We start from the raw sequence: 25,291 nt of genomic DNA on the forward strand, positions 1-25,291 counted from the left end.
ACACAGACGGCACTGGTCCTTTCATTGAACACTTACTGAGCATCCACTACGAGCCAAAGGCTCTGTGGAGGCACAAAAGGATTTGACACAATCTCTGCTAGACAAACTGAGATAGGTCAAAGGGTTTAGGACTCGGTATCCGCTCAATTCTCAGCGGTGGCCCTAGAGTCCCTAATGCAGATTGACCTGCTCCAGGTTATACTGCGCAGCCGCCGGCTCTCTCTGAGCACGCTCCTGACGCCCCGCCCCAAACGCGAGTCCCGTGTGCGCACATCGCTTTCTCTCTGACGCACCCCCGGAAGCACTGGCAGTTTTGGTGGGGGCTGGACCGGGAAGCGTTTCCGGGGGCGGGAGGCGCAGGCTGAGGCGGTTGCGGCGGCGACGGCTTGAACGGGCCTGGCGCCGGCGGCGGCGGAAACTATCCCACCGGTGGGCTATGTGAGCGTCGAGGACTTGGCAGGTATGTCGGAGTCTGGACAACGGGTACTAAGGGGGCAGGAAGGGAAACCGGAGAGGTATAAGGGCTTCTCTGCAGGTCGCGGCGCGCGCACCTCTGGCACCGCCAGGCCCATAACGCCGACCGGGATGCTGAAGCCGCGCGCGGGCCGTTGGAGTCCCGGCACCCCGGGTCCAACACCTACTGTCTCCGGCCAGCCCGGCGCGCGTACAGCGACCCGAAGGCCCCTGAGGCAGCATTTCGCCCAAGGTCACCCCGCGGCGGCGGACCTCAGCGGGCCAGAGCGCTTAGAGATCCTGCCCCCCCCGTCAGTCCGCCCGCCGGCCTTTCGGGGGCGCCGGGTAGGCGCGGCTTGGCGGCCTCGGAATCGAGTCAAGGCCGGGAGAAAGACTACACCGGGACTTCGCTGATACCTGCCTCTGTTTACCTCTGTGTTTCACCTTTTTTGTTGTCTGTGTCACCTGTGGTCACCTGCCCTTTTTGCCTCTCAACTCGGCTCCTGTCAACTTTGTATTTCTCTCCACTTTGGCTCTCTCGAACCCATCTCGGAGTATCTGGACCCTGTCTTTATTTCTGTTTCCATCTTGCTTCTGTGTCTCCTGACCCTGTGTTTCCCTTTTAGTCCTTAACTTTCATTCATGGCCCGCTTGTCGGTCCAGCTCTTTGCCCACCTGTGTTTCTCTCTCTCTCTGCCAATCGTGTGTCCTTCTGTCTTGTTTTTGCCTCTCCTAACTGGGTTTTTCTGGGCGAGCCTGCCCTGACCTCTGAGCCATGGAAGGTGACTCATGAGCCTGTGAAGCTTCCTGCACGGGTGACAATGTCAGCGACTAGACTGCCGTCTGACCTCAACTCTGACAGGTGTCGCCCAACCTAAGTGTCAGGGTGCAGGAGCTCCTGGAGGACAGAGAGAAGGCCATCTCAGGGCCAAAGTAACTGGATGAATCCTTGCTTTTTCTTACCGTGGTTTTTCAGGCCTGCCCAGCTCCCTACTTCCCTTGCTCCATCCACATGGCCTCCAGGGTTCTAAAGAGCCTGCTTTCTGAGTTACAGCTGCTTAACCAGGCCTGTCTCCAGGCTAAGGAAGGGTCTGAGATCCTCTGCCCCTTGGGGCTCATGGAACAGTAGCAGAATTTCTGGGAGAGCTGTATGCTTAGTTCAGAGATTGTGTCACTGTGTACAGTTAAATTATGAGAAACATAATAATTTGGGGTTCTTCATTCTTTGCTTTACAAAAGTATTCACCGGAGAAATAAGCCAGACACAAAAGAACAAATATTGTATGAGTCCACTTATATGAGGTATCTAAAATAGGCAAATTCATGGAGACAGAAAGTGGAGTATAGTTTACCAAGGGCTGAGTGGGAGGAGGGAGTGGAGAGTTTAATGGATACAGAGTTTTAGTTTGGGATATGAAAAAGTTCTGCAAATGGATAATGGTGATGGTTCCACAACAACATAAATATACTTAATGCCACTAATTGTACACTTTAAATGGTTAGAATGGTAAATTTCATGTTAGGTATATTTTTACCAAAAAAAATTGCTAAGTGTAGATTCCTGGAACTAACAAGCGCTATGAAAAATGTGACTTTAAAAATTCATTCTGTAGCTTTTAGGAACATTTAGTTGAACTTAACGTTTCTTGATGCCTGCTCTCCACAGCCAAGGTCCTTAGAAAAGGAGTTTGGTTGAAAGAATTTAGTTAAAAATTTCTACTTGTAGCAGGTTCCCACCTTGGCTGTCCCTCCATATTCATTGGATTCAGTGCAGGAATCTGCTACACAAGCAGAAAATTTGAGGAAGATTTTAACTTTTCACATGAAGAAAACTCTTAGGGTTGGAAAAATAGTCTTTTTATTATAATAATGAAAAATTGTGTTATTTTCTTGTGTGTTTTCTGATGGGGGAGGCCTTTGTTTTATGTTCTCTCATCTAAGTTATCGGTTTGTTTGTAAGCTAGTTTATCAAGGTTTCTTATAAGGTGTAGCAGCTGAATTACTACCATATTGAATCCTAGATACCATCGATTATTTTATGTACCACCAAAGGAAGAGAAAACACTGCCAATTAAGCTATTACATATGCTTCTTTACTTTTTTTTTTTTTTTTTTTTTTTTTGGCGGTACGCGGGCCTCTCACTGTTGTGGCCTCTCCTGCTGCGGAGCACAGGCTCCGGACGCGCAGGCTCAGCGGTCATGGCTCACGGGCCCAACCGCTCCGCAGCATGTGGGATCCTCCCGGACCGGGGCACGAACCCGCGTACCCTGCATCGGCAGGCGGACTCTTAACCACTGCGCCACCACGGAAGCCCGCTTCTTTACATTTTTAAACTTATTTAGACTTTATTTTTTTTGGTTGTGCCGGGTCTTAGTTGGGGTGGATGGGCTCCTTAGTTGCAGCATGCGAACTCTCAGCCACGGCATGCACGTGGGATCTAGTTCCCCCACCAAGGATTGAACCCAGGCCCCCTGCATTGGGAGCGCAGAGTCCAAATCACTGCACCACCAGGGAAGTCCCTAGACATTTAAAAATGATACTCTAGTGTATGTGTAAAAAGAAGAAAAGTGAAATAAATTGGTTAAAGTGTTCATTAACCTTCTTAACCTTCCTACTCTTGAATACTTTTCAATTCAGAGTTGCATCCGTGCTTTTCCACAGTGTCATCTTTTGTGCCATCAGAAACGTTGATGAGGCTCTCAGGAATGCTCTATCATTGTCTTAGGCAGAGACAACTGTTATAACTTCCACCTGGACATCACATCTTGATTTCAGAAATTTAAAAATGTGAAAAAAATGTGCCTCTTATAATCAGTTGAATATAGTGCTATATTATTTTCATGAACTTTTCCTTTTTACCTTATTTATGTTTGCAATTAGAATAGAAAGAGACTTTTGTCTTATTTGTAACATACTGAGGAAAAAACTTTTATTTTGTTCGTATGTAGAACATACATACCGGCAAGTGCTGTTTCTTCCTTCTGCTTTCTTGATTGAGCTTCTTATCCGGAATTCTAATGAATATGAGGGTGCAGTTAAAAACATTTCCTTGGCTTTATTGTAAGGTAATGGCAGGATGACTGATAAGTGGGGAGTTAGTGGTTAGAACAATAACTTCTCTTTTGAATCTCAAAGAATTTACCACAATGGACCTATTTGCCCTGATGTTCTTAAGTAAACATTCAGCTGTGGCATGAATCAAACTTCACAAAGTAGGTAGCTTGTTTTTTTAAAACCCTAAAATAGGTTTTACTAAGTTCTTTGGCTACAGTGTTCCAATTAGAAAATATAGGGGTATTGATTGATAATGGTCTGGAGGCCAAAAACACTTTTGCAAAGGATAGTTTAATTCTGCAAAATTACATAGGTATCGACCAGTGTTGGTTTCCTATTTTTGACAGATGTACCATGGTAATACAAGATGTTAACATTAAAGGAAAACTGGCTGACAGTCATATGGGAACTCAACATTTTTTGCAACTTTTATGTAAAACTAAAATTATCCCGTAATTAAAAGTTTATTTAAAAAATACAAAGGCAGAAGCTAAGAAGGTGCAGAAACAAAGCTAATATAACCAAAAAATATCAATCGTGATTAATTTTCTTTCTGCTACTCACCCACAAGTATAGTATTTATTAGCAAGGCACTGGTACACAGTGAATAGCATCAGCATCTCTTACATTTTCAACGTGATTTTTCTTTTCAGAAATCAATGTGATTTTAATTTGAAACAAAACTAAGAAATGGGTTCCTCTTCCTCGTTCATTCATACTGCTTTTTGATGGTCATGGCATAAGGAACTTTATCCCAGGAATACAACTTTGCATTAGGTAAGCTATAAACTTGCTAAAAATGCAGTGTTTTAAATTATTTACTAAAATGGTTTCTTTTTCAGTAAAAAATAATAATGTAGTTGTATTTAATTGCCCTAGACCGGAAAGGTTCTTTTACTTCTCTTCTGAGGAGTATATATTGCACATTTTAAGGCCAATCACTGCCATACTTTGTACTGTTAGAGCATTTAAATTCCAAGAAATTTTCTGCTAAGTGACATTTTTTTTTTAACTTAGAAAAATATTAGATTTGGAATTACGCTTCTGTTTAAATCCTGACATAACCACTTCTGAGATATGTGGCCTTGGACAGATCTTTTAACCTTCTTGAGCTTTAGTTTAACTCATGAGTGTGATGATACAGGGGTATTGCCAGACCCAAGTTTACATAGTCTGCTTTGTGAACTGTAAAGCATTTGACTTAAGTATTTTTGTACGCATGGGGTGTTGGTATTATTGTACATTTGTACCAGTCTAGAGATTTACTAAAGTAATATTTACTGTGTTAAAATGTGCTCTCTACAGTAAGCATGCAAATTACCATGTGCCGTGATTAAGAAATCTCTGGAGGGCTTCAAGAAAAGTCACTCATGGGTTGGCTTCCCTATTATATTGTTGTCCTCTGTGTTTTTAGGATATGTCATTGGTATTTAAATAGTGTATAAAACTTGACATACAATTCCTCAGCTGAATAATAAATACAGGCTGCTTTTAAACTTGTCAGAGTTGGAAGGGATCTTGGAGATCATCTAGTTCAGTGATTCTTTTTATTATTATTATTAATTTATTTTATTTTGGCTGCGTTGGTTCTTTGTTTCTGCGCACGGGCTTTTCTCTAGTTGCGGCGAGCGGGGCTACTCTTCATTGCAGTGTGCGGGCTTCTCATTGCAGTGGCTTCTCTTGTTGCTGAGCGCAGGGTCTAGGCACGTGGGCTTCAGTAGTTGTGGCATGCAGGCTCAGTAGTTGTGGTGCACCGGCTTAGTTGCTCCGCGGCATGTGGGATCTTCCCAGACCAGGGCTCAAACCCGTGTCCCCTGCATTGGCAGGTAGATTCTTAGCCACTGCACCACCAGGGAAGCCCTCGTTCAGTGAATCTTTAATATTTACCCTTTGTCCTCTGCTTTAAAAAAAAGCCAGATAATCTCAGTGAACAATGGAAGGAGTTAGCTGGGATTGGTATGTTTGTTTTAGAACTGTTACTATTGGATTTTTTTTTTTAACTTTGCAAGGTGACATATAAAATTGCTAGTACTTCATTAAGTCTGAAGACGGTGAATAATTTGCCCTGGAGTTTATGAATGTGTTGTACATTGTAGATTGTTTCAGGTATTTATTTGTGAAAATACTCATCTTTACCTTCCATACTGTCTCATCTCTCAGACTGTATTGGGCCTGAGCAAGTGTTTTGAATTTAAATTCCAGGTTCACTGCTTACTGGTTATATGACCTTAGGCAAGTAGTTTAGCCTCTTTGTCTATTTCTTATTCTATATAATAGGAATAAAAAATACCTATCGAGTGGGTTGTTATGAGGATTAAATGAGAATACGAAAAGTGCTTTGCACAGTCTTTTACAATACATGCGTTAAATACATGTTAGATGCTGTTACCTCTCCTACTAATTATGACATTTTCCTAGTTACCCAGTTGGGATTGGTAACTACTTTACCTTGCATCCCTCTGTTTTTTAAAACTGCTTTAATGTGACATAATTCATAGGTAGTTAAGAGGTTTTTTTTAGTATATTTAATGGGTTGTATACCCATCACCACAACTTAATTTTAGAATTTTTGTCTCCCCTTTAAAAAAAAAACAATTTGCAGTCACTCCTCGCCCTGTAGTTCCTTGCAGCCGCTGATTTACTTTTTATCTCTGGATTTCCCTATTCTGGACATTTCATATAAATGAAATCACACAAGATTTAGCCTTTTGTGTCTAACTTCTTTCATTTGGCACAGTGTTTCAAGGCTCAGCCATGTTGTCGTATCTATCAATACTTCATTCTTTTTTATTGCCGAAAGAATGGCATAATACATATAGTATGTAATAAAATGGAATAATATTCCATTTTATAGGTATACCACATTCTGTTTATCCAGTCATCAGTTGAGGACATTTGAGTTGGTTCCACTTTTTGGCCATTATGTATAATGCTGTTATAGACATTCATGGATAAGTTTTCTGTGGACATTATATGTTTTCATTTCTCTTGGGTATATACCTAAGAGTAGAATTGTTGAGTTACGTGATAACTCTGTTTAACTTTTTGAGGAGCTGCCAAACTGTTTTCCAAAGTGGCTGCCCCATTTTACATTCCCACCAGTAATGTATAAGGGTTCTAATCCTTCCATATCCTCTCCAACACTTGTTAGTGTCTGTCTTATTTATCATAGCCATCCAAGTGGGTGAAAAGTGATGTCTCATTGTAGTTTCGATTTGCATTTCCCTAATGAATAATGATATTGAACGTCTTTTGTATGCTCTTTTGTATATCTTCTTTGGGGAAATGTCTATTCAAATCCTTTACCCATTTTTCAATTGGGTAGTCTTTTTATTATTGAATTTTAAGAGTTCTTTATGTATTCTGGATACAAGTTACTTATCAATTATACGATTTGAATATATTTTCTCCCATGTTGTAGGTTATCTTTTCATTTTCTTTTTTAATAGATCTTTATTGGAGTATAATTTCTTCACAGTACTGTGTTAGTTTCTGTTGTACACCAAAGTGAATCAGCCATATGCATGCATATATACCCATTGTCCCCTCCCTCTTGAGCCTCCCTCCCATCCTCCCTATCCCACCCCTCTAGGTCATTGCAGAGCACCGAGCTGATCTCCCTTTGCTATGCTGCTGCTTCCCACTAGCTAATTATTTTACATTCGGTAGTCTTTTCATTTTCTTGATAGTATTATGTGTACCTTGGGCTACTCTTGCATCTTTCTGCCTACCCAGTCAGTTAGTCCCATCAATTCTGTTTTCCATACCCACTGTTACTTTCATTGCCTCAAACCTAGAGCATATTTATTGAAATCTTAGAATTGACCTTTGTTTCAGACTTGCTCCTGCTTTAAGACCATCAACAGATTATCCTTTCTGAACATATTTCACAGCATGTCACACAGAAGTTTTCAGTGCTGCCTCCAGTGCCCACATTTAAAGCTCAAACTCAGCCTTCAGCAGGATAGTACCAGTCATTCCTTCCAGATTTATCTCTCACCACTCCCTGTCACTTGTAGAAGGAAGCACAGGTAATGATGTACATGCCACTAGCAGTGGTCTTGAATGGAAAAGAGCTTTTGAGAGGACCTTCTGGTGGTAATTTTATCATAAAATAGGATCTTGCCCTCAGTGTGATGGTACCAGTAACTCAATTTTTTCAGTGTGTCACACTCATAATACACTCAACCTACAAGAGATTAAAATGAACCAGAATGCCATGTGGTTTATAATGTTTCTTTCTGTGTTAATAAGTGAAATAGGTTTACAGTTTTTTCTTTGTTGTCCAGTTTTGATAGCACGGTTTTATAAAAAATAATTAGCAAGTTTTCTCCTATCTTTGTTCCCTTTCTCCCTTCTTCCCCCTCTGAAACAGTTTATATAGCATAGGAATTAGTTTCAAAGAATTTTCCCGTTGTGCTTTGGGCAGTCATTTGATTATGTTTTATCATTTCTCCATAGTTACTAATCTGTTAGATTTCTATATTTTTCTATAAAGTTTTTATCAGTGAGACTTTAAAATTTATTAGGGGAAAATTGTTTTCTATTTTAAAGTTTCTATCATGTGATTATATTTCATTTCTTATTCCTAATTTTGTGAATTTGACATTTCTAGATTTATTATTGTGTGATCACTTGTAATCAAATGAGCTCATGTATGCATTTCTGCTTTGGGGGATTTATTGATGCTCTCTGTGGCCACTTATGATCATTTATGTAAATGTCCTATGGAAACTGAAAAAGAAGATGTATTATTTGTAGGATACAGAGGTTGTATGTTTCAGTTAAATTAGCATTATTAATGATAACCAGTCTAAACCTCTAGATCCAAATTATCTTTTGCCTTATTGATTTATTAAAGATTAAAAGAGGGACATTTATATTTCTTACTATAATTATGTTTCTGTCACTGTTGTGGGTTTTTTTTTGAAAACTGTACTACATTTACACATAGAAGTTCGCAAGTTAACCCTCATGTGAATTATAGAATTCATCAATTATCAATAAACTTTCACCTCATTTGATGCTTTTTTTAAAAGATTTATTTATTTATTTATTTTTGGCTGTGTTGGTTCTTCGTTGCTGTGCGCGGGCTCTTTCTAGTTGGCGGTGAGCAGGGGCCACTCCTCGTTGCACTGCGTGGGCTTCTCATTGCGGTGGCTTCTCTTTGTTGCTGAGCACGGGGTCTACGTGCATGGGCTTCAGTAGCTGTGGTTCACGGGCTCTAGAGCACAGGCTCAGTAGTTGTGGCGCATGGGCTTAGTTGCTCCGCGGCATGTGGGATCTTCCCGGACCAGGGCTCAAACCTGTGTCCCCTGCACTGGCAGGTGGATTCCTAACCACTGCACCACCAGGGAAGCCCCTCATTTGATGCTTTTTACATTGAATTTACTTTGATATTAATATTGTTGTCTGAAATTTTTTTGTTTTCATATACCTGTTCTTTTTACTTTTGACCTTTTTTTGTGATGGATTCTATTCACTTTCCTACATCTAAAAAAGTACTTCACCTTCATTTTGAAAGATATTTTGATTGGGTATAGAATTCTAGGTTGACAGTTTTTTCTTTCAGCACTTTAAAGATGTCTACTGTTCTTGCATTGTCTCCTTTCTTCTGGCTGGCATTGTTTCTGACAAGAAGCTTGCAACCTTTCTTACCTTTGGTCCTCTGTACACAATGAATCCTTTTTCTCTGGCTGCTTTTAAGATTTTCTCTTCGTTACTAGTTTTCAGTGATTTGATTATGATATGCCTTGGTATATAGTTTTCTTCATACTTCTTGTGCTTGGGGTTTGTCAAGCTTCTTGGATCTGTGGCTTTATAGTTTTTATCAACTTTAGGAAGATTTTGGCTGTTATTTAAATAAATTTTGGGCTTTATACCCTCCCACTCCTTCAGAGACTCCAATTTTGTGCCTTGAAGTTGTCCCACAACTCACTGATACTCTTTCCCCCCTTCCTGTTTTTTTTTTTTTCAGCTTTTTTCTATTTTAGGTTGTTTGTGTTGCTGTGTTTTCAAGTTCACTAATCTTTTCTTCATGTTAATTCTTTTGTTATTCTCATCCAGTGTTTGTAGAAGTTCAATTTGGGTTTTTTTGTTTTCCTGTCTACCTACTATGCTTAATTTTCCTCTATTTTCTTGAACACATGGGATGTAGAATTTTCTACCATTTGTATAAGTTTGTCATTTCTGGTTCTGTTTCTGTTGATCAGTTTTTTCTTTTTTCTCTCTCCTTAATATGGGTTATATTTTCTTGCTTCTTTGCATCCCAGGTGATTTTTTTTTTTTATTGAATGCCAGACATGAATTTTACCTTGTTGGGTTCTGGATTTTTTGTATTATGTAAATATCCTTAAGCTTTGTTCTGGAACACAATTAAGTTATTTGGAAATATTTTAATCCTTTTGAGGCTTTTTTTAAAATTTATTTTTAGTTGCGTTGGGTCTTCCTTGCTGCGCACGGGCTTTCTCTAGTTGTGGAGAGCCGGGGCTACTCTTCGTTGCAGTGTGCGGGCTTCTCATTGTGGTGGCTTCTCTTGTTGTGCAGCACAGGCTCTAGGCACATGGGCTTCAGTAGTTGTGGCACGCAGGCTCAGTAGTTGTGGCACATGGGCTTAGTTGCTCCGCGGCACGTGTGAGGCTTGTTTTTAAGCTTTGTTTAATGGGACCAGAACCGCATTTTGTCTAGGGCTAATTTGTCCCCACTGCTGAGGCACGACTCTTCTGAATACTCAAGGCTTTACACTCAGGCAAGTTTTCTTCTATTAAATATTTTATTTGATTATTCCTTCTACTCCATTCGTTTTGTTATTTCTTTCAAGGGTGCTAATTAGCCATATGTTGGATCTCTATTCTCTGTTCTCCTGTTCTGTTATCTTCTCCCTTGCTGTTTTCACATTTTTATCATCCTCCTGCATAAAAGTTCCTCAAAGTGCCTTCCCCATCATTGATTCCATTTTCTATAGTTGCAATTCTGCTCCTTATTGCCTGTTTAAATTTTTGCTCTATTTTAGTTTCCTTACATCTTGTCTTTAATTCAGTTGGCTCTTTTTTTCATATCATTTTACTGTATTGTCTTATCTTCCTTAAACTTCATTCATGGGGACTGCGTTTTCATGTTTGTGGAAATCAGTTTAAAAATGCTATCTAAACTGTACTCTTTGTTTACACTTTACTATTTTCTTGGTTATTGTAGAATCTATTTACAGACCCCATTTATTTACAGAATAAAACTATGTTGGGAAACATTTTGCTCAGGTCTGAAAATTTCCCCCTTTTTGGGAAGATTATTTTGGGGTCCTTCACTGTATACCTGAATGCTGTTATAATCAACTCTTAGCTCTTTTGCTGGAGGATGGGCTGACTATATGGACACCAGGGTTAGCTTGAGTAGAATGGCTGGGGCTGGAGGCTAGGTCTGAGGCACTGTTAAGAGAGTTTGAGCACTTCCTTCTGTGTTGGTGAAATTGTTTTACCAGGGGCCTATTTTTGTCTCTTTGGCCCTTGGCTGGCAAAGGATGGGCTATGTTTTTGCCTCCTTCCTGGAGCTACCCTCTCACGTCAAGTCTTTAAAAATTTTCTGCTGAGGCAGTGTGCAACCCTTGGTATCCCAATGCAGACATCTCTGAATGTTGCCAATATGCAAGACCTTTCCTGTGGTCTGCCTTGGCTTTTTAGCTGCAGGCCTTCCAGATGAACAGGTATCTGTTGGTCCTCTGTCAGGATTACTGCTACCAGAATTGCCTGGTTGCTAAACCAGGTGGAATTGCCAGGTCAGTGTCTCCCTTTATCCTGGCCCCATCTCCACGATATCCTTAATTAAAATTTGTTGCATATAGATAACTCTGATCCCAACTTTTCAGGCTAGCTTTTCTGTATTTCTTAGATTTTTTGGTTAGGATATAGTAGATGGGAAGAATTATATGCTGCTCTCAAGTCTTCCTCTTAACCTGGTGACACCAAAATTTATAGTGACAGGATGTATAACTTTAGAGTATACCAGGTTCCCGCCTCTGAATTCCTCTTGGATTTGTAATTCTTTTGTGATACTTTTATCAGGCTTTGCATTGAATAACAGGGTTGTATGCGTGTTTTTTATCTCCCTACCAGATTATAAGCTCTGGACAGTGACATTCCTTCATTATCTTAGAAATCTCCCATGGTACTTTGCATATAGTGTTTTATGTTGTGGGGTTTTTAAAAAAATTTTTTTAGTGAGTTAATTACTTTTATGAAACTCTTTAACAATTGAAACGGCAACTGTACTATTAATATAGGTCACAACTGCCTGTGAGTTTGTAAATATTGCTTATATAGCAGGAAAACCTATAGGAGAGGGGGAATATGTAGAAATGCCACATTCACTCAAATTTAAGGGTAGAGGTCAGATACTTGCTAAATTACAAAGACTGTTAACCACCTTGACACAGTTAAAAATAAAGTTACATGACTTTTTTTCCAATTTTTTGTTTTTCATGTGTGGTAAAAAATAAATATCATTCAGGGGGCTTCCCTGGTGGCGCAGTGGTTGAGAATCTGCCTGCCAATGCAGGGGACACGGGTTTGAGCCCTGGCCTGGGAGGATCCCACATACTGTGGAGCAACTAGGCTCGTGAGCCACAACTACTGAGCCTGCGCGTCTGGAGCCTGTGCTCCACAACAAGAGAGGCCGCGATGGTGAGAGGCCAGCGCACCGCAATGAAGAGTGGCCCCCACTTGCCACAACTAGAGAAGGCCCTCGCACAGAAACGAAGACCCAACACAGCAAAAATAAAATAAATTAATTAATAAACTCCTACCCCCAACATCTAAAATAATAATAATAATAAATATCATTCAATTTGCCACTTTAACCATTTTCAGGTGTACAGTTTAGTGACATTAATTATACCCCAGTGTTGTGCAATCAGCACCACTTTCTAGTTCCAAAATATTTTCATCACCCTAAATAGAAACTCTATCCATTAAGCAATAACTCCCCATTTCTCACTCACCTGAGCCCCTGGTAACCTCTAATCTACTTTCTCTGAATTTGCCTATTCTAGATATTTCACGTAAGTAGAATTATACATTTGTACTTTTTGTCTGGCTTACATAAATGTTTAGCATGTTGTTTTAGTGTAACGTTTTCAGTGTTCATCCATGTTGCAGCATATATCAGAACTCATTCCTTTCTGTTTGTGCTCTCTATGTGTCTTTTCAGTATAATTGATTTATAATATTGTTAAAGTCCTCTATTTCCTTATAGATCTTCTGTCCTGTTTTTCTATCCATTATTGAAAGTGAGGTAATGAAGTCTCCACCTGTTTTATAGATGTGTATGTTTCTCTCTTCAATTCTGTTAATATATATTTCTTTTGTTAGGTGCATATATGTTTTGTTTTAAATTTTTATTTATTTATTTATTTATGGCTGTGTTGGGTCCTTGTTGCTGCGCGTGGGCTTTCTCTAGTTGTAGCGAGTGGGGGCTACTGTTCATTGCGGTGCGTGGGCTTCTCATTGCGGTGGTTTCTCTTGTTGTGGAGCATGGGCTCTAGGCACGCGGGCTTCAGCAGTTGTGGCTCCCAGGCTCTAGAGCGCAGGCTCAGTAGTTGTGACGCACCAGCTTAGTTGCTCAGTGGGATCTTCCCAGAACAGGGATTGAACCTGTGTCCCCTGCATTGGCAGGCAGATTCTTATACACTGCCACCAGGGAAGCCCTAGGTACATATATGTTTTTAATTGTCATGTATTCTTGATAGAGTGATCCTTTTTGACTTAAAATTTATTTTGTCTGATAATAATATAGTCACCACACCGCTCTTTCTGTTTCTCTTTGCACGACATACCTTTTCCATTATTTTACTTTCAACATCTTTGTGCCTTTGTATCTAAAGTGAGTCTCTTATAGACAACATACAGATAAACCATGTTTTTTTAATCCATTCTGCCAGTCTCTTGCCTTTTAATTGGAGAGCTAATCCATTTACATTTGAAGTAATTTACTGATGGAGGATTTATTTCTACCATTTATTTCTAGCTATCTTCTGTGTATCTTACATGTTTTTTGTTCCTCAACTCCTCCCTTACTGCTTTTTAATTGAGATTTTTGTTTTGTTTTGTATACAGTTTTGATTCCCTTCTTTCCTTTTCCTGTATATTTTTAGTTATTTTCCTAGTAGTTACATTGAGGTTTACAATTAACATCTTAAACTTAGCTAGTTTCAATAGCATATGAACACTGTGCTCCTCTACATCTCCATCCCTCCCTCTTCATTATTGTTATTGTCACTGATTACATCTTAATACATTGTGTGCCTAATAACATAGATTTATAATTATTGTTTTATTCATTTGCCTTTTAAATCATTCAGGAAAAAAAGAGGAGTTGTAAACCAAAGGTATAATATCAGCTCTTACATTTACCTATGTTGTTACCTTTACCAGTAGTCTTTATTCCTTCCTATGGCTTTGAATTACTATCTAGTTTTATTTTGTTTGTTTGTTTTTGCGGTACACGGGCCTCTCACTGTTGTGGCCTCTCCCGTTGTGGAGCACAGGCTCCGGATGCGCAGGCTCAGCGGCCATGGCTCACGGGCCCAGCCACTCCACGGCATGTGGGATCTTCCCGGACCGGGGCACGAACCCGTGTCCCCTGCATCGGCAGGCGGACTCTCAACCACTGCGCCACCAGGGCAGCCCTCTAGTGTTCTTTTATCTCAGCCTGAAGGACACCTTTATCATTTCTTGTAGAGGAAACCTATTAGTAACAAACACCCTTAGCTTTTGTTTATCTGGGAATGTCTTAATTTCTCCTTCATTTTGAAAGGATAGTTTTGCGGGTGTAGAATTCCTGGTTGACAGATCCTTATCCTTGCACTTTAAATATGTCTAAATATGTCGTGCACTGCCTTCTGAGTGCCGTGGTTTCTGATGAGCAGTTAGCTGTTGGTCTTACTGAGGATCCCTTTTGTGTGATGAGTGGCTTCTTTCTTGCTGCTTTCAAGATTCTCCATTGTCTTTGGCTTTCCACTATTTGACTTACAGTGTATCTCATGTGGATCTCTTTAATTTTATCTCCTTGGAGTTAAGCTTCTTGGATGTGTGAGGTTTATGTCTTTCATCAAATTCAGGATGTTTTCAATCATTATGTCATTTAATATCTTTTCTATTCTTTTTTCTCCTGAGACTCTGATTTGCATGTTGGTGTATTTGGTTTTCCATAGGTACTTCAGATTGTGTTTCTTTTTCTTCATTCCTAATACTCCTCAGACTGGATATTTCAATTGCTTTACATTTGAGTTTGATGAATTTTTTTCCTTTTGCCTGCTTAAATCTGCCATTGGACTCCTTATTATGAATTTTTAATTTCAACTTGTATTTGTTTCCTTGGTCTGCCATAATAAAATACCACAGGCTAGGTGACCTAAGCAACAAAAATTTATTTTTTCAGAATTTTAGAGGCTAGAAGTCTGAGATCAAAATGTTGGCAGATTTGGTTCCTCCTGAGGCCTTTCTCTTTGGCTTGCAGGTGCCAACTTTTCACTGTCTTCACATTGCACGCATGCCTGATGTCTCTCTGTCCAAATTTCATTTCTTATAAGAATACCAGTCAGCTTGGATTAGGTCCCAACCTAACAACCTCATTTTAATTTAATTACCTTTTTAAAGGCCCTAAATCCAAATATAGTCACATTCTGGAGTACTGGGGATTAGGGCTTTAACATAGCAATTTTGGAAGGGTACAACTCAGCCCATAATACAGCTGTTACACTTTTCAGCTCCAGAATTTCTATTTGGTTACATTTTATAATTTCTGTCTCTTTATTGCCATTGTTCTCCTGATTTTCTTTAGTTCCTTGTCCATAGTTTTCTTTAACAATTTGAGCATATCCACGACAGTTGACTTTAACAGCTTTGACTAGCACTTAATAATGTGTGGAATTCTTCAAGGATAGTTTCTAATTCTTTTTTTCCTGTGAATGTACCGTATTTTCCTTTTTCTTTGTATACTTAGTAATTTTTGGTTCAGAACTGGATATTTTTAGTATTCTAATGTGGTAGCTCTTGGAATCAGATTCTTCCCCTCCTGGGGGATTTATTTTGTTTCTTGTTGATGGCTGCAGTTGTCTATATGGTGATTTTTTTCTAAACTGTTTTGCAAAGTCTGTATTCCTTGTTGCATGTAGTCACGGAAGTCTCTGTTGCTTTATCTATGTGATAGGCTGTGTCCTGACAGAGATTTCCTTAAATATTTGGGCCCAAAGAATGGGGAATGGTGTTTGTATTTTAAAATCTTCTGATGGATGCTACTGGGAAAACCACTGCAGCCTGAGGGGGCCAAGAAAAAGCTTGTGTGGGTTGGCCAAGATGCAAAACCCCAAATTTTTGGACAGTGTTGTTCTTGCCACCCTGGCATCAGCCAAGCACTCTTGGAAATTGGGCCACTGTCCTACAAATTGTGGCAGAGCTGAGGAATGGGGATTATTGCTGGTTTGCAGCATGCTGCTCTCTTAACGAGGTTTAGCAGCTTCTTCTTTCATCAAGCATTGCATTGGTTGCTGTAAGTGTCTGATCAGATTCCAGAGTTCAGAAATGGTTTATTCTGATCATTTTAACAGTTTACTAGTTGTTTTAGTGGAGGGATTGACACCTAAAGCTTCCTACTCCACCATTTTCTCTAACATCGCTTATGGCGTTTATTTTTATAGAACTGTTTTTAAAAGCCTTATCTCAGTCACATAAAATTCCACAACAGATATTTGAAATCTTGAGGAAAAGATGAGTTATTCAGTAAATAGTGTAGGAAAAACAGGCTTGCCATTTTGGAGGGGAAAGGAAAAACTGGATCCTAACCTTCTCCTTATACCAAAGTAAACTCTTTTTTTTTTTTTTTGTGGTACGCGGGCCTCTCACTGCTGTGGCCTCTCCCGTTGCGGAGCACAGGCTCCGGACGCACAGGCTCAGCGGCCATGGCTCACGGGCGCAGCCGCTCCGCGGCATGTGGGATCTTCCCGGACTGGGGCACGAACCCGTGTCCCCTGCATCGGCAGGCGGATTCTCAACCACTGCGCCACCGGGGAAGCCCTGGGTAGGAATTTTTAAAGGATGTATATGATTTATTCTGATATATGTGCAGAGAAGTTTCTAGAATATACAGAAGTTTTTTAATGGTGATTTCCTTCCAGGGGAGGTGGGGGACTAGGAATAAATGATGGAGAGATTTTTTTTAACATCTTTTTTGTAAATTTTTTATGCGTGTGTTTTATTCCCCCCTTTTTTCAAATAGCTAAGATCAAAATTCTTTACTGATGAGATAAGAGAATCCAGATGTAGTTCTCAGAATTTACATACCTCTAGTCTCTATACATTTATGTAGTTAACTTTTCCTTTTGAAATTACAAATAATTTATTTCCTGGTCTTATTTTTTTGTTTGTTTTAAATTATTATGAAATGTTTTAAGAGCTATAAACCATAAATTAATACTTCATTCTAAAAACACTGCCTTACCTCTTAAAATTATTAATGACTTATCTGGTATTTTAGCATCTTCTTAGAAGAGGCAGTGATGTGATAGGAAAAATAGCATAGGCTTTGGAGTCATAGAGACCTAGATTTCAAATTCCAGCGTAATAAAAACTAGCTTTTATTTTAGCCTTAGGAAAGTTACTTGAAATAGTGAACTTAAGAATGTCAGTCCTCTACGTTTGCAGGATCGTTACAAAGATTAGGTGAAAAAAGATGTACAGTTCCTGGTATTGGGTTGGCCAAAAATTTCCATGTTACAGAGAAACCCAAACAAACTTCGGCCGACCCAATATATAGTAATTACTCAGGAAACATTAGTTTCTTCTCTTGGCATCTCTCCCTATCTCTGAAAGATAACTTTCAACCTTTGTTGGGTTATCTGCTTCTTTTATCTCATACTTAGAAAATCTGGTATTTAGCAATGTTTAGATATGGTATTAGACCTAGGTGACAAATAGCACCAATAAATCTTTTGAGTTTTCTGGTTTGTTTTAATTTACTATGGAATTATGGGGCCTGAGTAACGCCACAGGCAATCCCTTATTCTTTGTTATAACTTTATTTTCAGATTAAGTTCATTCAGTAACAGGGACAGTATTTACTATCCTCTTTGTTCTATAACTTTTTAAACAATTTGGAGATCAGCCGATAGAATACCTTGCCTTGCCATTTCGTTCTGCTTCACATTATGAGAAGCTCTTAAAGGGCTTAAATGCTGACAGCAACTAGAGAAACCCATATTGTTTGGGACCTAGGCGAGTTCACCCCTGTGGTGCTGAAGGACCAAAGGCCTGACTGTTCTGGCCCCACCTGTTCAGCCCCCTGACGCCTTAGTGGGTTCTAGCCTGGTGGTTTCCTTTCAGTTCCTTGCAGTTACCATGATCATTTCTGCCTGAGAGCCTTCACATGTGCTTTTCCTTTTTTCCACAATTCCTTCCTCACCCCAACTTGTCAAATATGGGTTGAACCTGAGGCCTCTTAAAAATTCTGTCGTTTGGAACAGGTATTGTGTTTGTTTTGACTAGAAATATTTACTTTGTTTTACTTGAGATTTATATAGCTTACAAATATCTCTGGATTCTATTTTCCCACTCATAGACACAGGCGGTATCAAGAGTTAATACCATAAAGAATGGTGGCTCGTTCCTGCTTTTGGCACACTCGCACCTGCAAGCCTTGCTCTGGGGAATGAATGCTCCACCCACCATGCCCACAGGCCAGGGGACTTTATGGAACTGTGGAACTTGTCTTAGTTTTCTTAGTGATCAATAAGTTTCTCTTTGGGCTGGAATTAGTACTAATTTTTCTTTCTCTTGTAGCACCAAACAAGATTTGTGATGAAATGGAGCCTGGAACAAACTCTTTTCGAGTAGAATTTCCTGATTTTTCCAGCACCATTCTGCAGAAACTGAACCAGCAGCGCCAGCAAGGACAATTATGTGATGTCTCCATTGTTGTCCAAGGCCACATTTTCCGAGCACACAAAGCCGTTCTTGCTGCCAGTTCACCCTACTTTTGTGACCAGGTACTCCTCAAAAACAGCAGGAGGATTGTTTTGCCTGATGTGATGAACCCCAGAGTGTTTGAGAACATTCTCCTATCAAGTTACACGGGACGTCTAGTAATGCCTGCTCCAGAAATTGTTAGTTACTTAACAGCTGCAAGCTTCCTCCAGATGTGGCATGTGGTAGACAAATGCACTGAGGTTTTAGAAGGAAACCCTACAGTCCTTTGTCAGAAGCTAAATCATGGCAGTGACCACCAGTCTCCCAGCAGCAGTAGTTACAATGGCCTGGTAGAGAGCTTTGAGCTGGGCTCTGGGGGCCATACGGATTTCCCCAAAGCCCAGGAACTGAGGGATGGAGAGAATGAAGAGGAGAGCACCAAAGACGAGCTGTCATCTCAGCTCACCGAGCATGAATACCTTCCTAGCAACTCGTCCACAGAGCATGACCGGCTAAGCACTGAGATGGCGAGCCAGGATGGGGAGGAGGGGGCCAGCGACAGTGCCGAATTCCACTACACCCGGCCCATGTACAGCAAGCCCAGCATAATGGCTCACAAACGCTGGATCCATGTGAAGCCTGAGCGCTTTGAGCAAGCGTGCGAGGGCATGGATGTGCATGCATCCTACGATGAGCACCAGGTCACAGAGTCCATCAACACCATGCAGACAGAGCACTCGGTCCAGCCCTCGGGAGTAGAGGAAGACTTTCACATCGGGGAAAAGAAAGTGGAAGCGGAGTTTGATGAACAGGCTGATGAAAGCAATTATGACGAGCAGGTGGATTTCTATGGCTCTTCCATGGAAGAGTTTTCTGGAGAGAGGTCGGATGGGAATCTCATTGGGCACAGACAGGAGGCTGCCCTAGCAACAGGCTACAGTGAGAATATTGAAATGGTAACAGGGATTAAAGAAGAAGCTTCCCACCTAGGATTCTCAGCCACCGACAAGCTGTATCCTTGTCAGTGTGGGAAAAGTTTCACTCACAAGAGTCAGAGAGATCGACACATGAGCATGCACCTTGGTCTTCGGCCTTATGGCTGTGGTGTCTGTGGTAAGAAATTCAAAATGAAGCATCATCTCGTGGGCCACATGAAAATTCACACAGGCATAAAGCCATATGAGTGTAATATCTGTGCAAAGAGATTTATGTGGAGGGACAGTTTCCACAGGCATGTGACTTCTTGTACCAAGTCCTACGAAGCTGCAAAGGCTGAGCAGAATACGACTGAGGCTAACTGAAAACAGGGTCTGGCCCTTGAGTGACAGGCACAAAAATACACTATGGTAATTATGCAAATCTGGGCACAGATGATGCGTGCTACTTGCTATTATGAGAGAAGCTTAAAAAAAAGGAAGATATTTCTGAAAGACCAGCTCTAAGTAGGCCAATTAAAAAATCTTAATTCTTCAAATTTGTATGTTCCAGGCCTGGAGTGGGTCATGGGGATAAGTTAGCCCACCTCACACCTGGCAAGGTAAACCTTCAGGCCCATTGTGAATGAGGCAGGTGGACTTGGTGATAGAGACACCTGCACTTTGAATTGGACTCCAACCCACCAGTTCTATTTCAGGTGGCAGCAGTTTTTGATCACTCATTATTACAAGGTCATATTGGAATTTTATTTTGCTCTTACTATAGATACTTAGGTAATGTGGGTTTGTTTTGGTAGCTGCTTCACTGAATGAAATGCTACTTATGTAATAGCTACAGATAATGTGATTCCTAGGATACTAAGTTGATTAACAGAGCTCTCTTACCTGGGTTTATTCTTTCTAAAGGGTATTTTAACCAAAACTATGGAGATACTAAGAGGGTGACATTCTACGTAAGAAACAAATAACTTATGGTACAAGCTTCAAATTCTGTAAGATGCCACTGTCACAATGTGTTTCAGACTCTTGATAAGTCAGAGTTTTATATTTTAGTACTAACATTTAGTTTAAACAACTGTTTGTAATTGTAATTCTCTAGGGTGCCAGACATAGGTATTTCTAACTGGTTTGCTGTCCCAAATCCTGTTTAATTGTAGCATCCACACAGTGGGATCTGCTCTGTGGCTAGTAGACATCTAGCCTGCTTTGACTCTCCGACCACGGTACCATTGGCTGCTCCAGCCGATTCACTCTGTCTTAGATTACGGTGCTTCCTGAAGAGGTCAGTCAATGACCACAGTTACTGGGAAGGAGCCAGAAGTCACGGCTGAGAGTTACCTGTGAACTTCAGGAGCTAATAGAGTGCTACAGTGACACTCCAACTGAGAGTAGCCGAGTAGCAGAATTTTGAGTGTCAGGTTATACTTGGGTGGGGCAAGTTGTGGGGTACAATTACCCAAGAAAAGAGGAGTCTTGAAAATACACTGGTGGGGGAGATACTCGTAGAGGGGTACACTGAGCTAATCCTCCTGGCTCTTTAGGAGTGCTGGAATGTGTTTTAAAAGGCAGAAAGAAAGAGTCCTAATTTTAGGAAGTAGTCCACAGATTCATGCTCTCATATTATAGATAAAGCTGCGTAAGTTTACAAGTCCACATAGCTATATCTACCAAAAAAAACAAGAAAAGCAGCTATTCTGAGACCTTTTCTGAGGATCACTCAGAGGTTTTAGGTTAAAAAAGAAGCATGTTCAGGATGTTTTAAGCTGTGTAACATACCTGAAGTTGTCACCAGGGTAGGGACAGGGTGCTACTGTTATGTTAACTTTTCCGTAAACTTACCGGCTTATTATTTCTTAGTGGAAACTTTTTTCCTTAAAATAAAAATAACTTTTCTTGGATTTGGGGTGAAGTTTTGTTCTAAAAGTTTGGCTTTGCTCTAAAGTGAGAGACTCTGCTGGCAATGGCCTCCGATCCTCAAGCTCCTACCATCAAGGCATTTACTTGTTAAACGTTGTTTGGAAAGGGGAAAGGAAGACTTACTTACCAGTTAACTCTTGTAATCGAGGTTACAAAACAGGGATGTATTCATTAACACTGTATCATTCTCGATATATAAAAAGCACTTTGTATTTAAAACTTTATTATAAATATATATATATATTGATTTTCTAACCTAGAAACTAGATATTACCTCTTGGTTGTTTGCCACGTTAATATCTTCTTCTCTTAGTGTTGAAACTTCAGTTAACAGTCATCTCTGTGTACCTAACAGAGAATATAGAAGTGACTTACAATCAAGCTCAGTTGCTCCTTCTCTTTTTCTCACGTTAGAAGCAGTGGGTTTTAGGTAGGATCCTAGCCTTTATATGTGAGGAGAAATTGTTGTATTACTCCTACTAATTTCAGTACTAAGGCAGTGAAGTCATTTTGTTCTGCCAAAAGCTGATCACCCTCTCCCACGGTTATCAGCAAACCATTTTCTGCCTCTTAGGAAGGTTTGATGTGCTGGTTTCTGTTAAAGATTCTATTCAAATGAATGTTGGGACACTTGGGAAGAAGAGTCTGAGAGGTAAAATAAAAATATTCTGGAAAAATCATGGTCCTTCAATTATGTTGAGATCAGCACAGCACCCCGTCATGAGTAATGGTGAGGAAGAGCTCTTGTTCAGCCAGGACTACTGGGCAGCTCTTCGGTGGTAGTTTTGGAAGCAGTCAGTTGTGCTGGGACTTATTTAATGTGTTATGAAGAGAGGGATATCTTTTATTGAACTCCTTATATGTACATCAGCTACTAAATGTAGAATATAAAATGTAAGTTCCTCACATCTGCAGTTTTAAGCTTTTTATGATAGTGGGGTTTTTGTAAAAATTAGAGTTGCTAATCAGGTCAGCCAGAGCCTGTGAGGTGGCTGGGCATCTGAAGTGCTGGCCATGTTCAGAGAGGCGGGGGGAAGGGCATTGCCTTAGTTTGGATGTTAAAAGTGAATGTTTATAAACTTTGCTTTTAGGATTAGGAGATCATACTGTATTACTACCTTTTTTTTTTTTCCTGCCCACCCTGAGTTGGATAGATAGTCTCTCTCCTTACCCTCAGTACAGCTTTAGAAAATCTTTATCCTTCCCATTGAGTTTGGATAGCAGGGGGTTAACATTTCCAAACAGTCTTTCAGGGATCTTGTCAATGGCCTACAACCAAGGTATTTGTCCCCTACTTTGAGTCTTAACTGTGGTTTTTCTCCATTCCCAGTGGGACAGGGCTTCAAGGCACCACCAGTGGTATTTAATATTAGTACTTATGCTATGCCTTTAATTTTAGATACACACATTGCAATAATCCACTTGGTAAAGTAGTTATCACCGTCTAACTGAGGAAGGACTACGATAGCCTTTCCTCTACTGTGGAGGGTTGTCCTCTGGCACTCTCGGACCCCAGCCTGTTGATTCTGATTTCTAGATCTCACATTCCTCCAGTCTCTTCTTTTGGCCACTACTTTCAAAGAGTCTGCCCAAAAGGGTCTCCTCCGTTCTAGTGGGCATTTGCTGAACTAAATTGACCCTAAGCTGACTTCTAGCTGTTTGGGAAAGCTGCTTAGTCTCAGTGGTCTTCCCACGGAGGCACACACCTCCTCAAGCTGCTGTAGAAGTGAAGTTGGGGCAGAGCAGAAGCAACAACACTGTGCTTTCCCTGAGGAAGAGGATTTGCTGCAGCCCCCTGGGGGAGGGTGGAGAGATTGCCATCCCACCAAAGCCAGGTGTTTGCTTTTATAAGGTCTCCGATAATTAGGAATACTGAAAACCAAGCAACATATATCCGCGGCCTCACCCTCAGCCGTCTGTGCCACACTAATTTTGTGATTTAGGTTGCTTTCATGGGTGACTAACTTTATTCAGTGAAACCAGAGTGTGTGTTTGTTTGGGTTTTTTCTTTGCTACTTATGTGTTTAAAGGTACATGTTTCTTATTTCAAATCTCTACTGATAGTGCCCTATGGGAAGATGCTGGAACACATTTTGCAAATGTGACTTTTTTTTTTTTTTTAGTTTTGCTTGAAGCCTGTGTCATAATGTCAGTTGCTGCTGCCTTCTTTCCTTTTATGAGGTTCCCAATGTTTCTTCTAGAAAATTACTTTATTTATGCAAGTCAGGTGACTCTTAGACCCAAAACCATTTGATGATAAATAGATTATCATTAGGTGCATATCTTATTGATATTTTGTGAAATGTTATGCCTGTGTTGCAAAAGTTGAATAGTTTTGTCTTTATATATTGCTGTCTTCAGTGTACAGCATGGTTTTACTTAATTGAATGTTACTGTTTAATATTTTCTTCTTATAGAAGAGACCACGGCCTTTTGTATGACATGTTTTAATAAATGTTATCTGTCAACTTTGTAAAAGTTTTGTTTTTCACTGTGGATATATGACCACATATCTTTGTTTTCATTCTGGCTTTTGCCACCTGAGAATAAAAGTTATATCGTGGCCTTTTGACAAGTAAATGCCAAATAGACAGCCCGATCAAATGGGTAGCGAGTGATCATTTGCTGTGTCAGGCATTTATGACGATTAACTCACTTAAACCCCCACCAGCCCCATCAGGGATTTAGGTGTGCTGGTTATTCTCTGTTTGCTCCTCCAGATTCCCTCCCCACCTTGTGCTTCGCTTTGGAGACTTGCCCCTATGGACCCGTCCTTCTGGCTTCTGGTTAGGATCTACCAGAGACACGCTGGGAGGAGCTAGGCGGATGGGAGGAGCAAAAAGGCAGGGCATTCACTCTCCCGGCTCCTTTCTGCCAGGTGTGGGTGGACAGCAGATGGGCTCCTCTGCCTAGGCCCCAGCTCCTGTCAGGCAGCTTCAGGGCTGGGTAGCAACACCCTTCTCTTGTCCTTTCAAGCTGAGGGTTGGTCTGACTCCCTGTTTTGCCGGCCCTCGGGGGCTTAAGTGTCCTCATAGGAGTTCCTTAACCCCCTGCCCGTACCCTTTGTAAATAGTCCCTTACGAAACTCTCCTCAGTCCCCCCAGCTGAGTATGGATCTGTTTTCCTGCCAGAACCCCAGATGATGCCTTGGGTATACTCGTTTCACATGTGAGCCTGCTGTGATTCAGAGGAGGTAGGTCTGTTACCAAACGTGGTTCTGCGACTGTGGGGTGGAGCTGAGATTCAAAAGCAGTATTTCTGGCTACAACACACGGAGGTGGTTTTTCCACTGCTCCGCAATGCCTCCATGCTCTTTAGTTGGGTCTCTGCTTCACCTCACTTTCCCCTCCCCTACTCCCCTCCCTCTCCCCCCCCCGCCCGCCAAGAAAACCCTCAAGAGGCAGCAATAGTGCTCTTTAAAAGTGCCGCAGGCACTGTGGGCCCCACGTATTTCCTAACAACAGCTCATTACCAGAGACACTGCTTGTTTTAGACCAAACTTAACCATCTTCCCACACAAACCTTCTGTTACCACTGTTTGTTGTGAGGGTTTTTTTTCCCCTCCCCACTGCTGATTTTGAAGCCAGCTACAGATTGCCTCAGCTAGCTTAGCCATTCTCTGTATGGGAAGAAGTCCAAAAGAACCATTTCTGCCCTTTTTTTGAGGTGGGGCTGGTCCACCCTGAGCAAGGGCAAGCAGTTCAGGCGCTGCAGCATGGTGACCCCTCCAACCCCTACTTTTACCCTTCCTGGGTACCCTGCTGAGGCCTCTGGTTACCTGCAGTCCAGCCCACCTAGGAAGCATGTTTTCCCATACAGCTCCTGCAGAGGCAGAGACCTCTGTGTGTGAAGATGAGAAGCACCGTTTCTTATTGAGAGAAAGGAAAAAGATGAAGTGGCTCATTTGTATTTGGGAACAGAAGTGGGGTGGAATGTGAGGGGTGTTATCCAGATGGAGCATGTAACACCTGTGCAGTTTA

At 41.0% G+C, this 25,291-nt stretch overlaps 1 protein-coding gene across 3 annotated transcripts; it reads left to right on the top strand.

The window, feature by feature from the left end:
• Positions 1-306: 306 nt before the first annotated feature.
• On the top strand, positions 307-23,789 carry ZBTB43 (zinc finger and BTB domain containing 43). Of its 3 annotated transcripts, XM_004330376.4 has the most exons (3): positions 307-460; positions 4,162-4,285; positions 18,334-23,789. In XM_004330376.4, exon 3 carries the CDS (start codon positions 18,357-18,359, stop codon positions 19,758-19,760), a length of 1,404 nt encoding a protein of 467 aa, XP_004330424.1. In that variant the 5' UTR covers positions 307-460; positions 4,162-4,285; positions 18,334-18,356; the 3' UTR covers positions 19,761-23,789. The 3 variants fall into 3 exon arrangements, with proteins under 3 accessions (XP_004330424.1, XP_004330425.1, XP_073662715.1); XM_004330377.4 differs by lacking the exon at positions 4,162-4,285 and having other exon boundaries at positions 310-460; XM_073806614.1 differs by lacking the exons at positions 307-460; positions 4,162-4,285 and adding an exon at positions 14,739-16,576.
• The last annotated feature ends 1,502 nt before the right edge of the window (positions 23,790-25,291 follow it).

Source organism: Tursiops truncatus, chromosome 6, assembly GCF_011762595.2.
Source record: "Tursiops truncatus isolate mTurTru1 chromosome 6, mTurTru1.mat.Y, whole genome shotgun sequence".
Taxonomy (NCBI): domain Eukaryota; kingdom Metazoa; phylum Chordata; class Mammalia; order Artiodactyla; family Delphinidae; genus Tursiops; species Tursiops truncatus.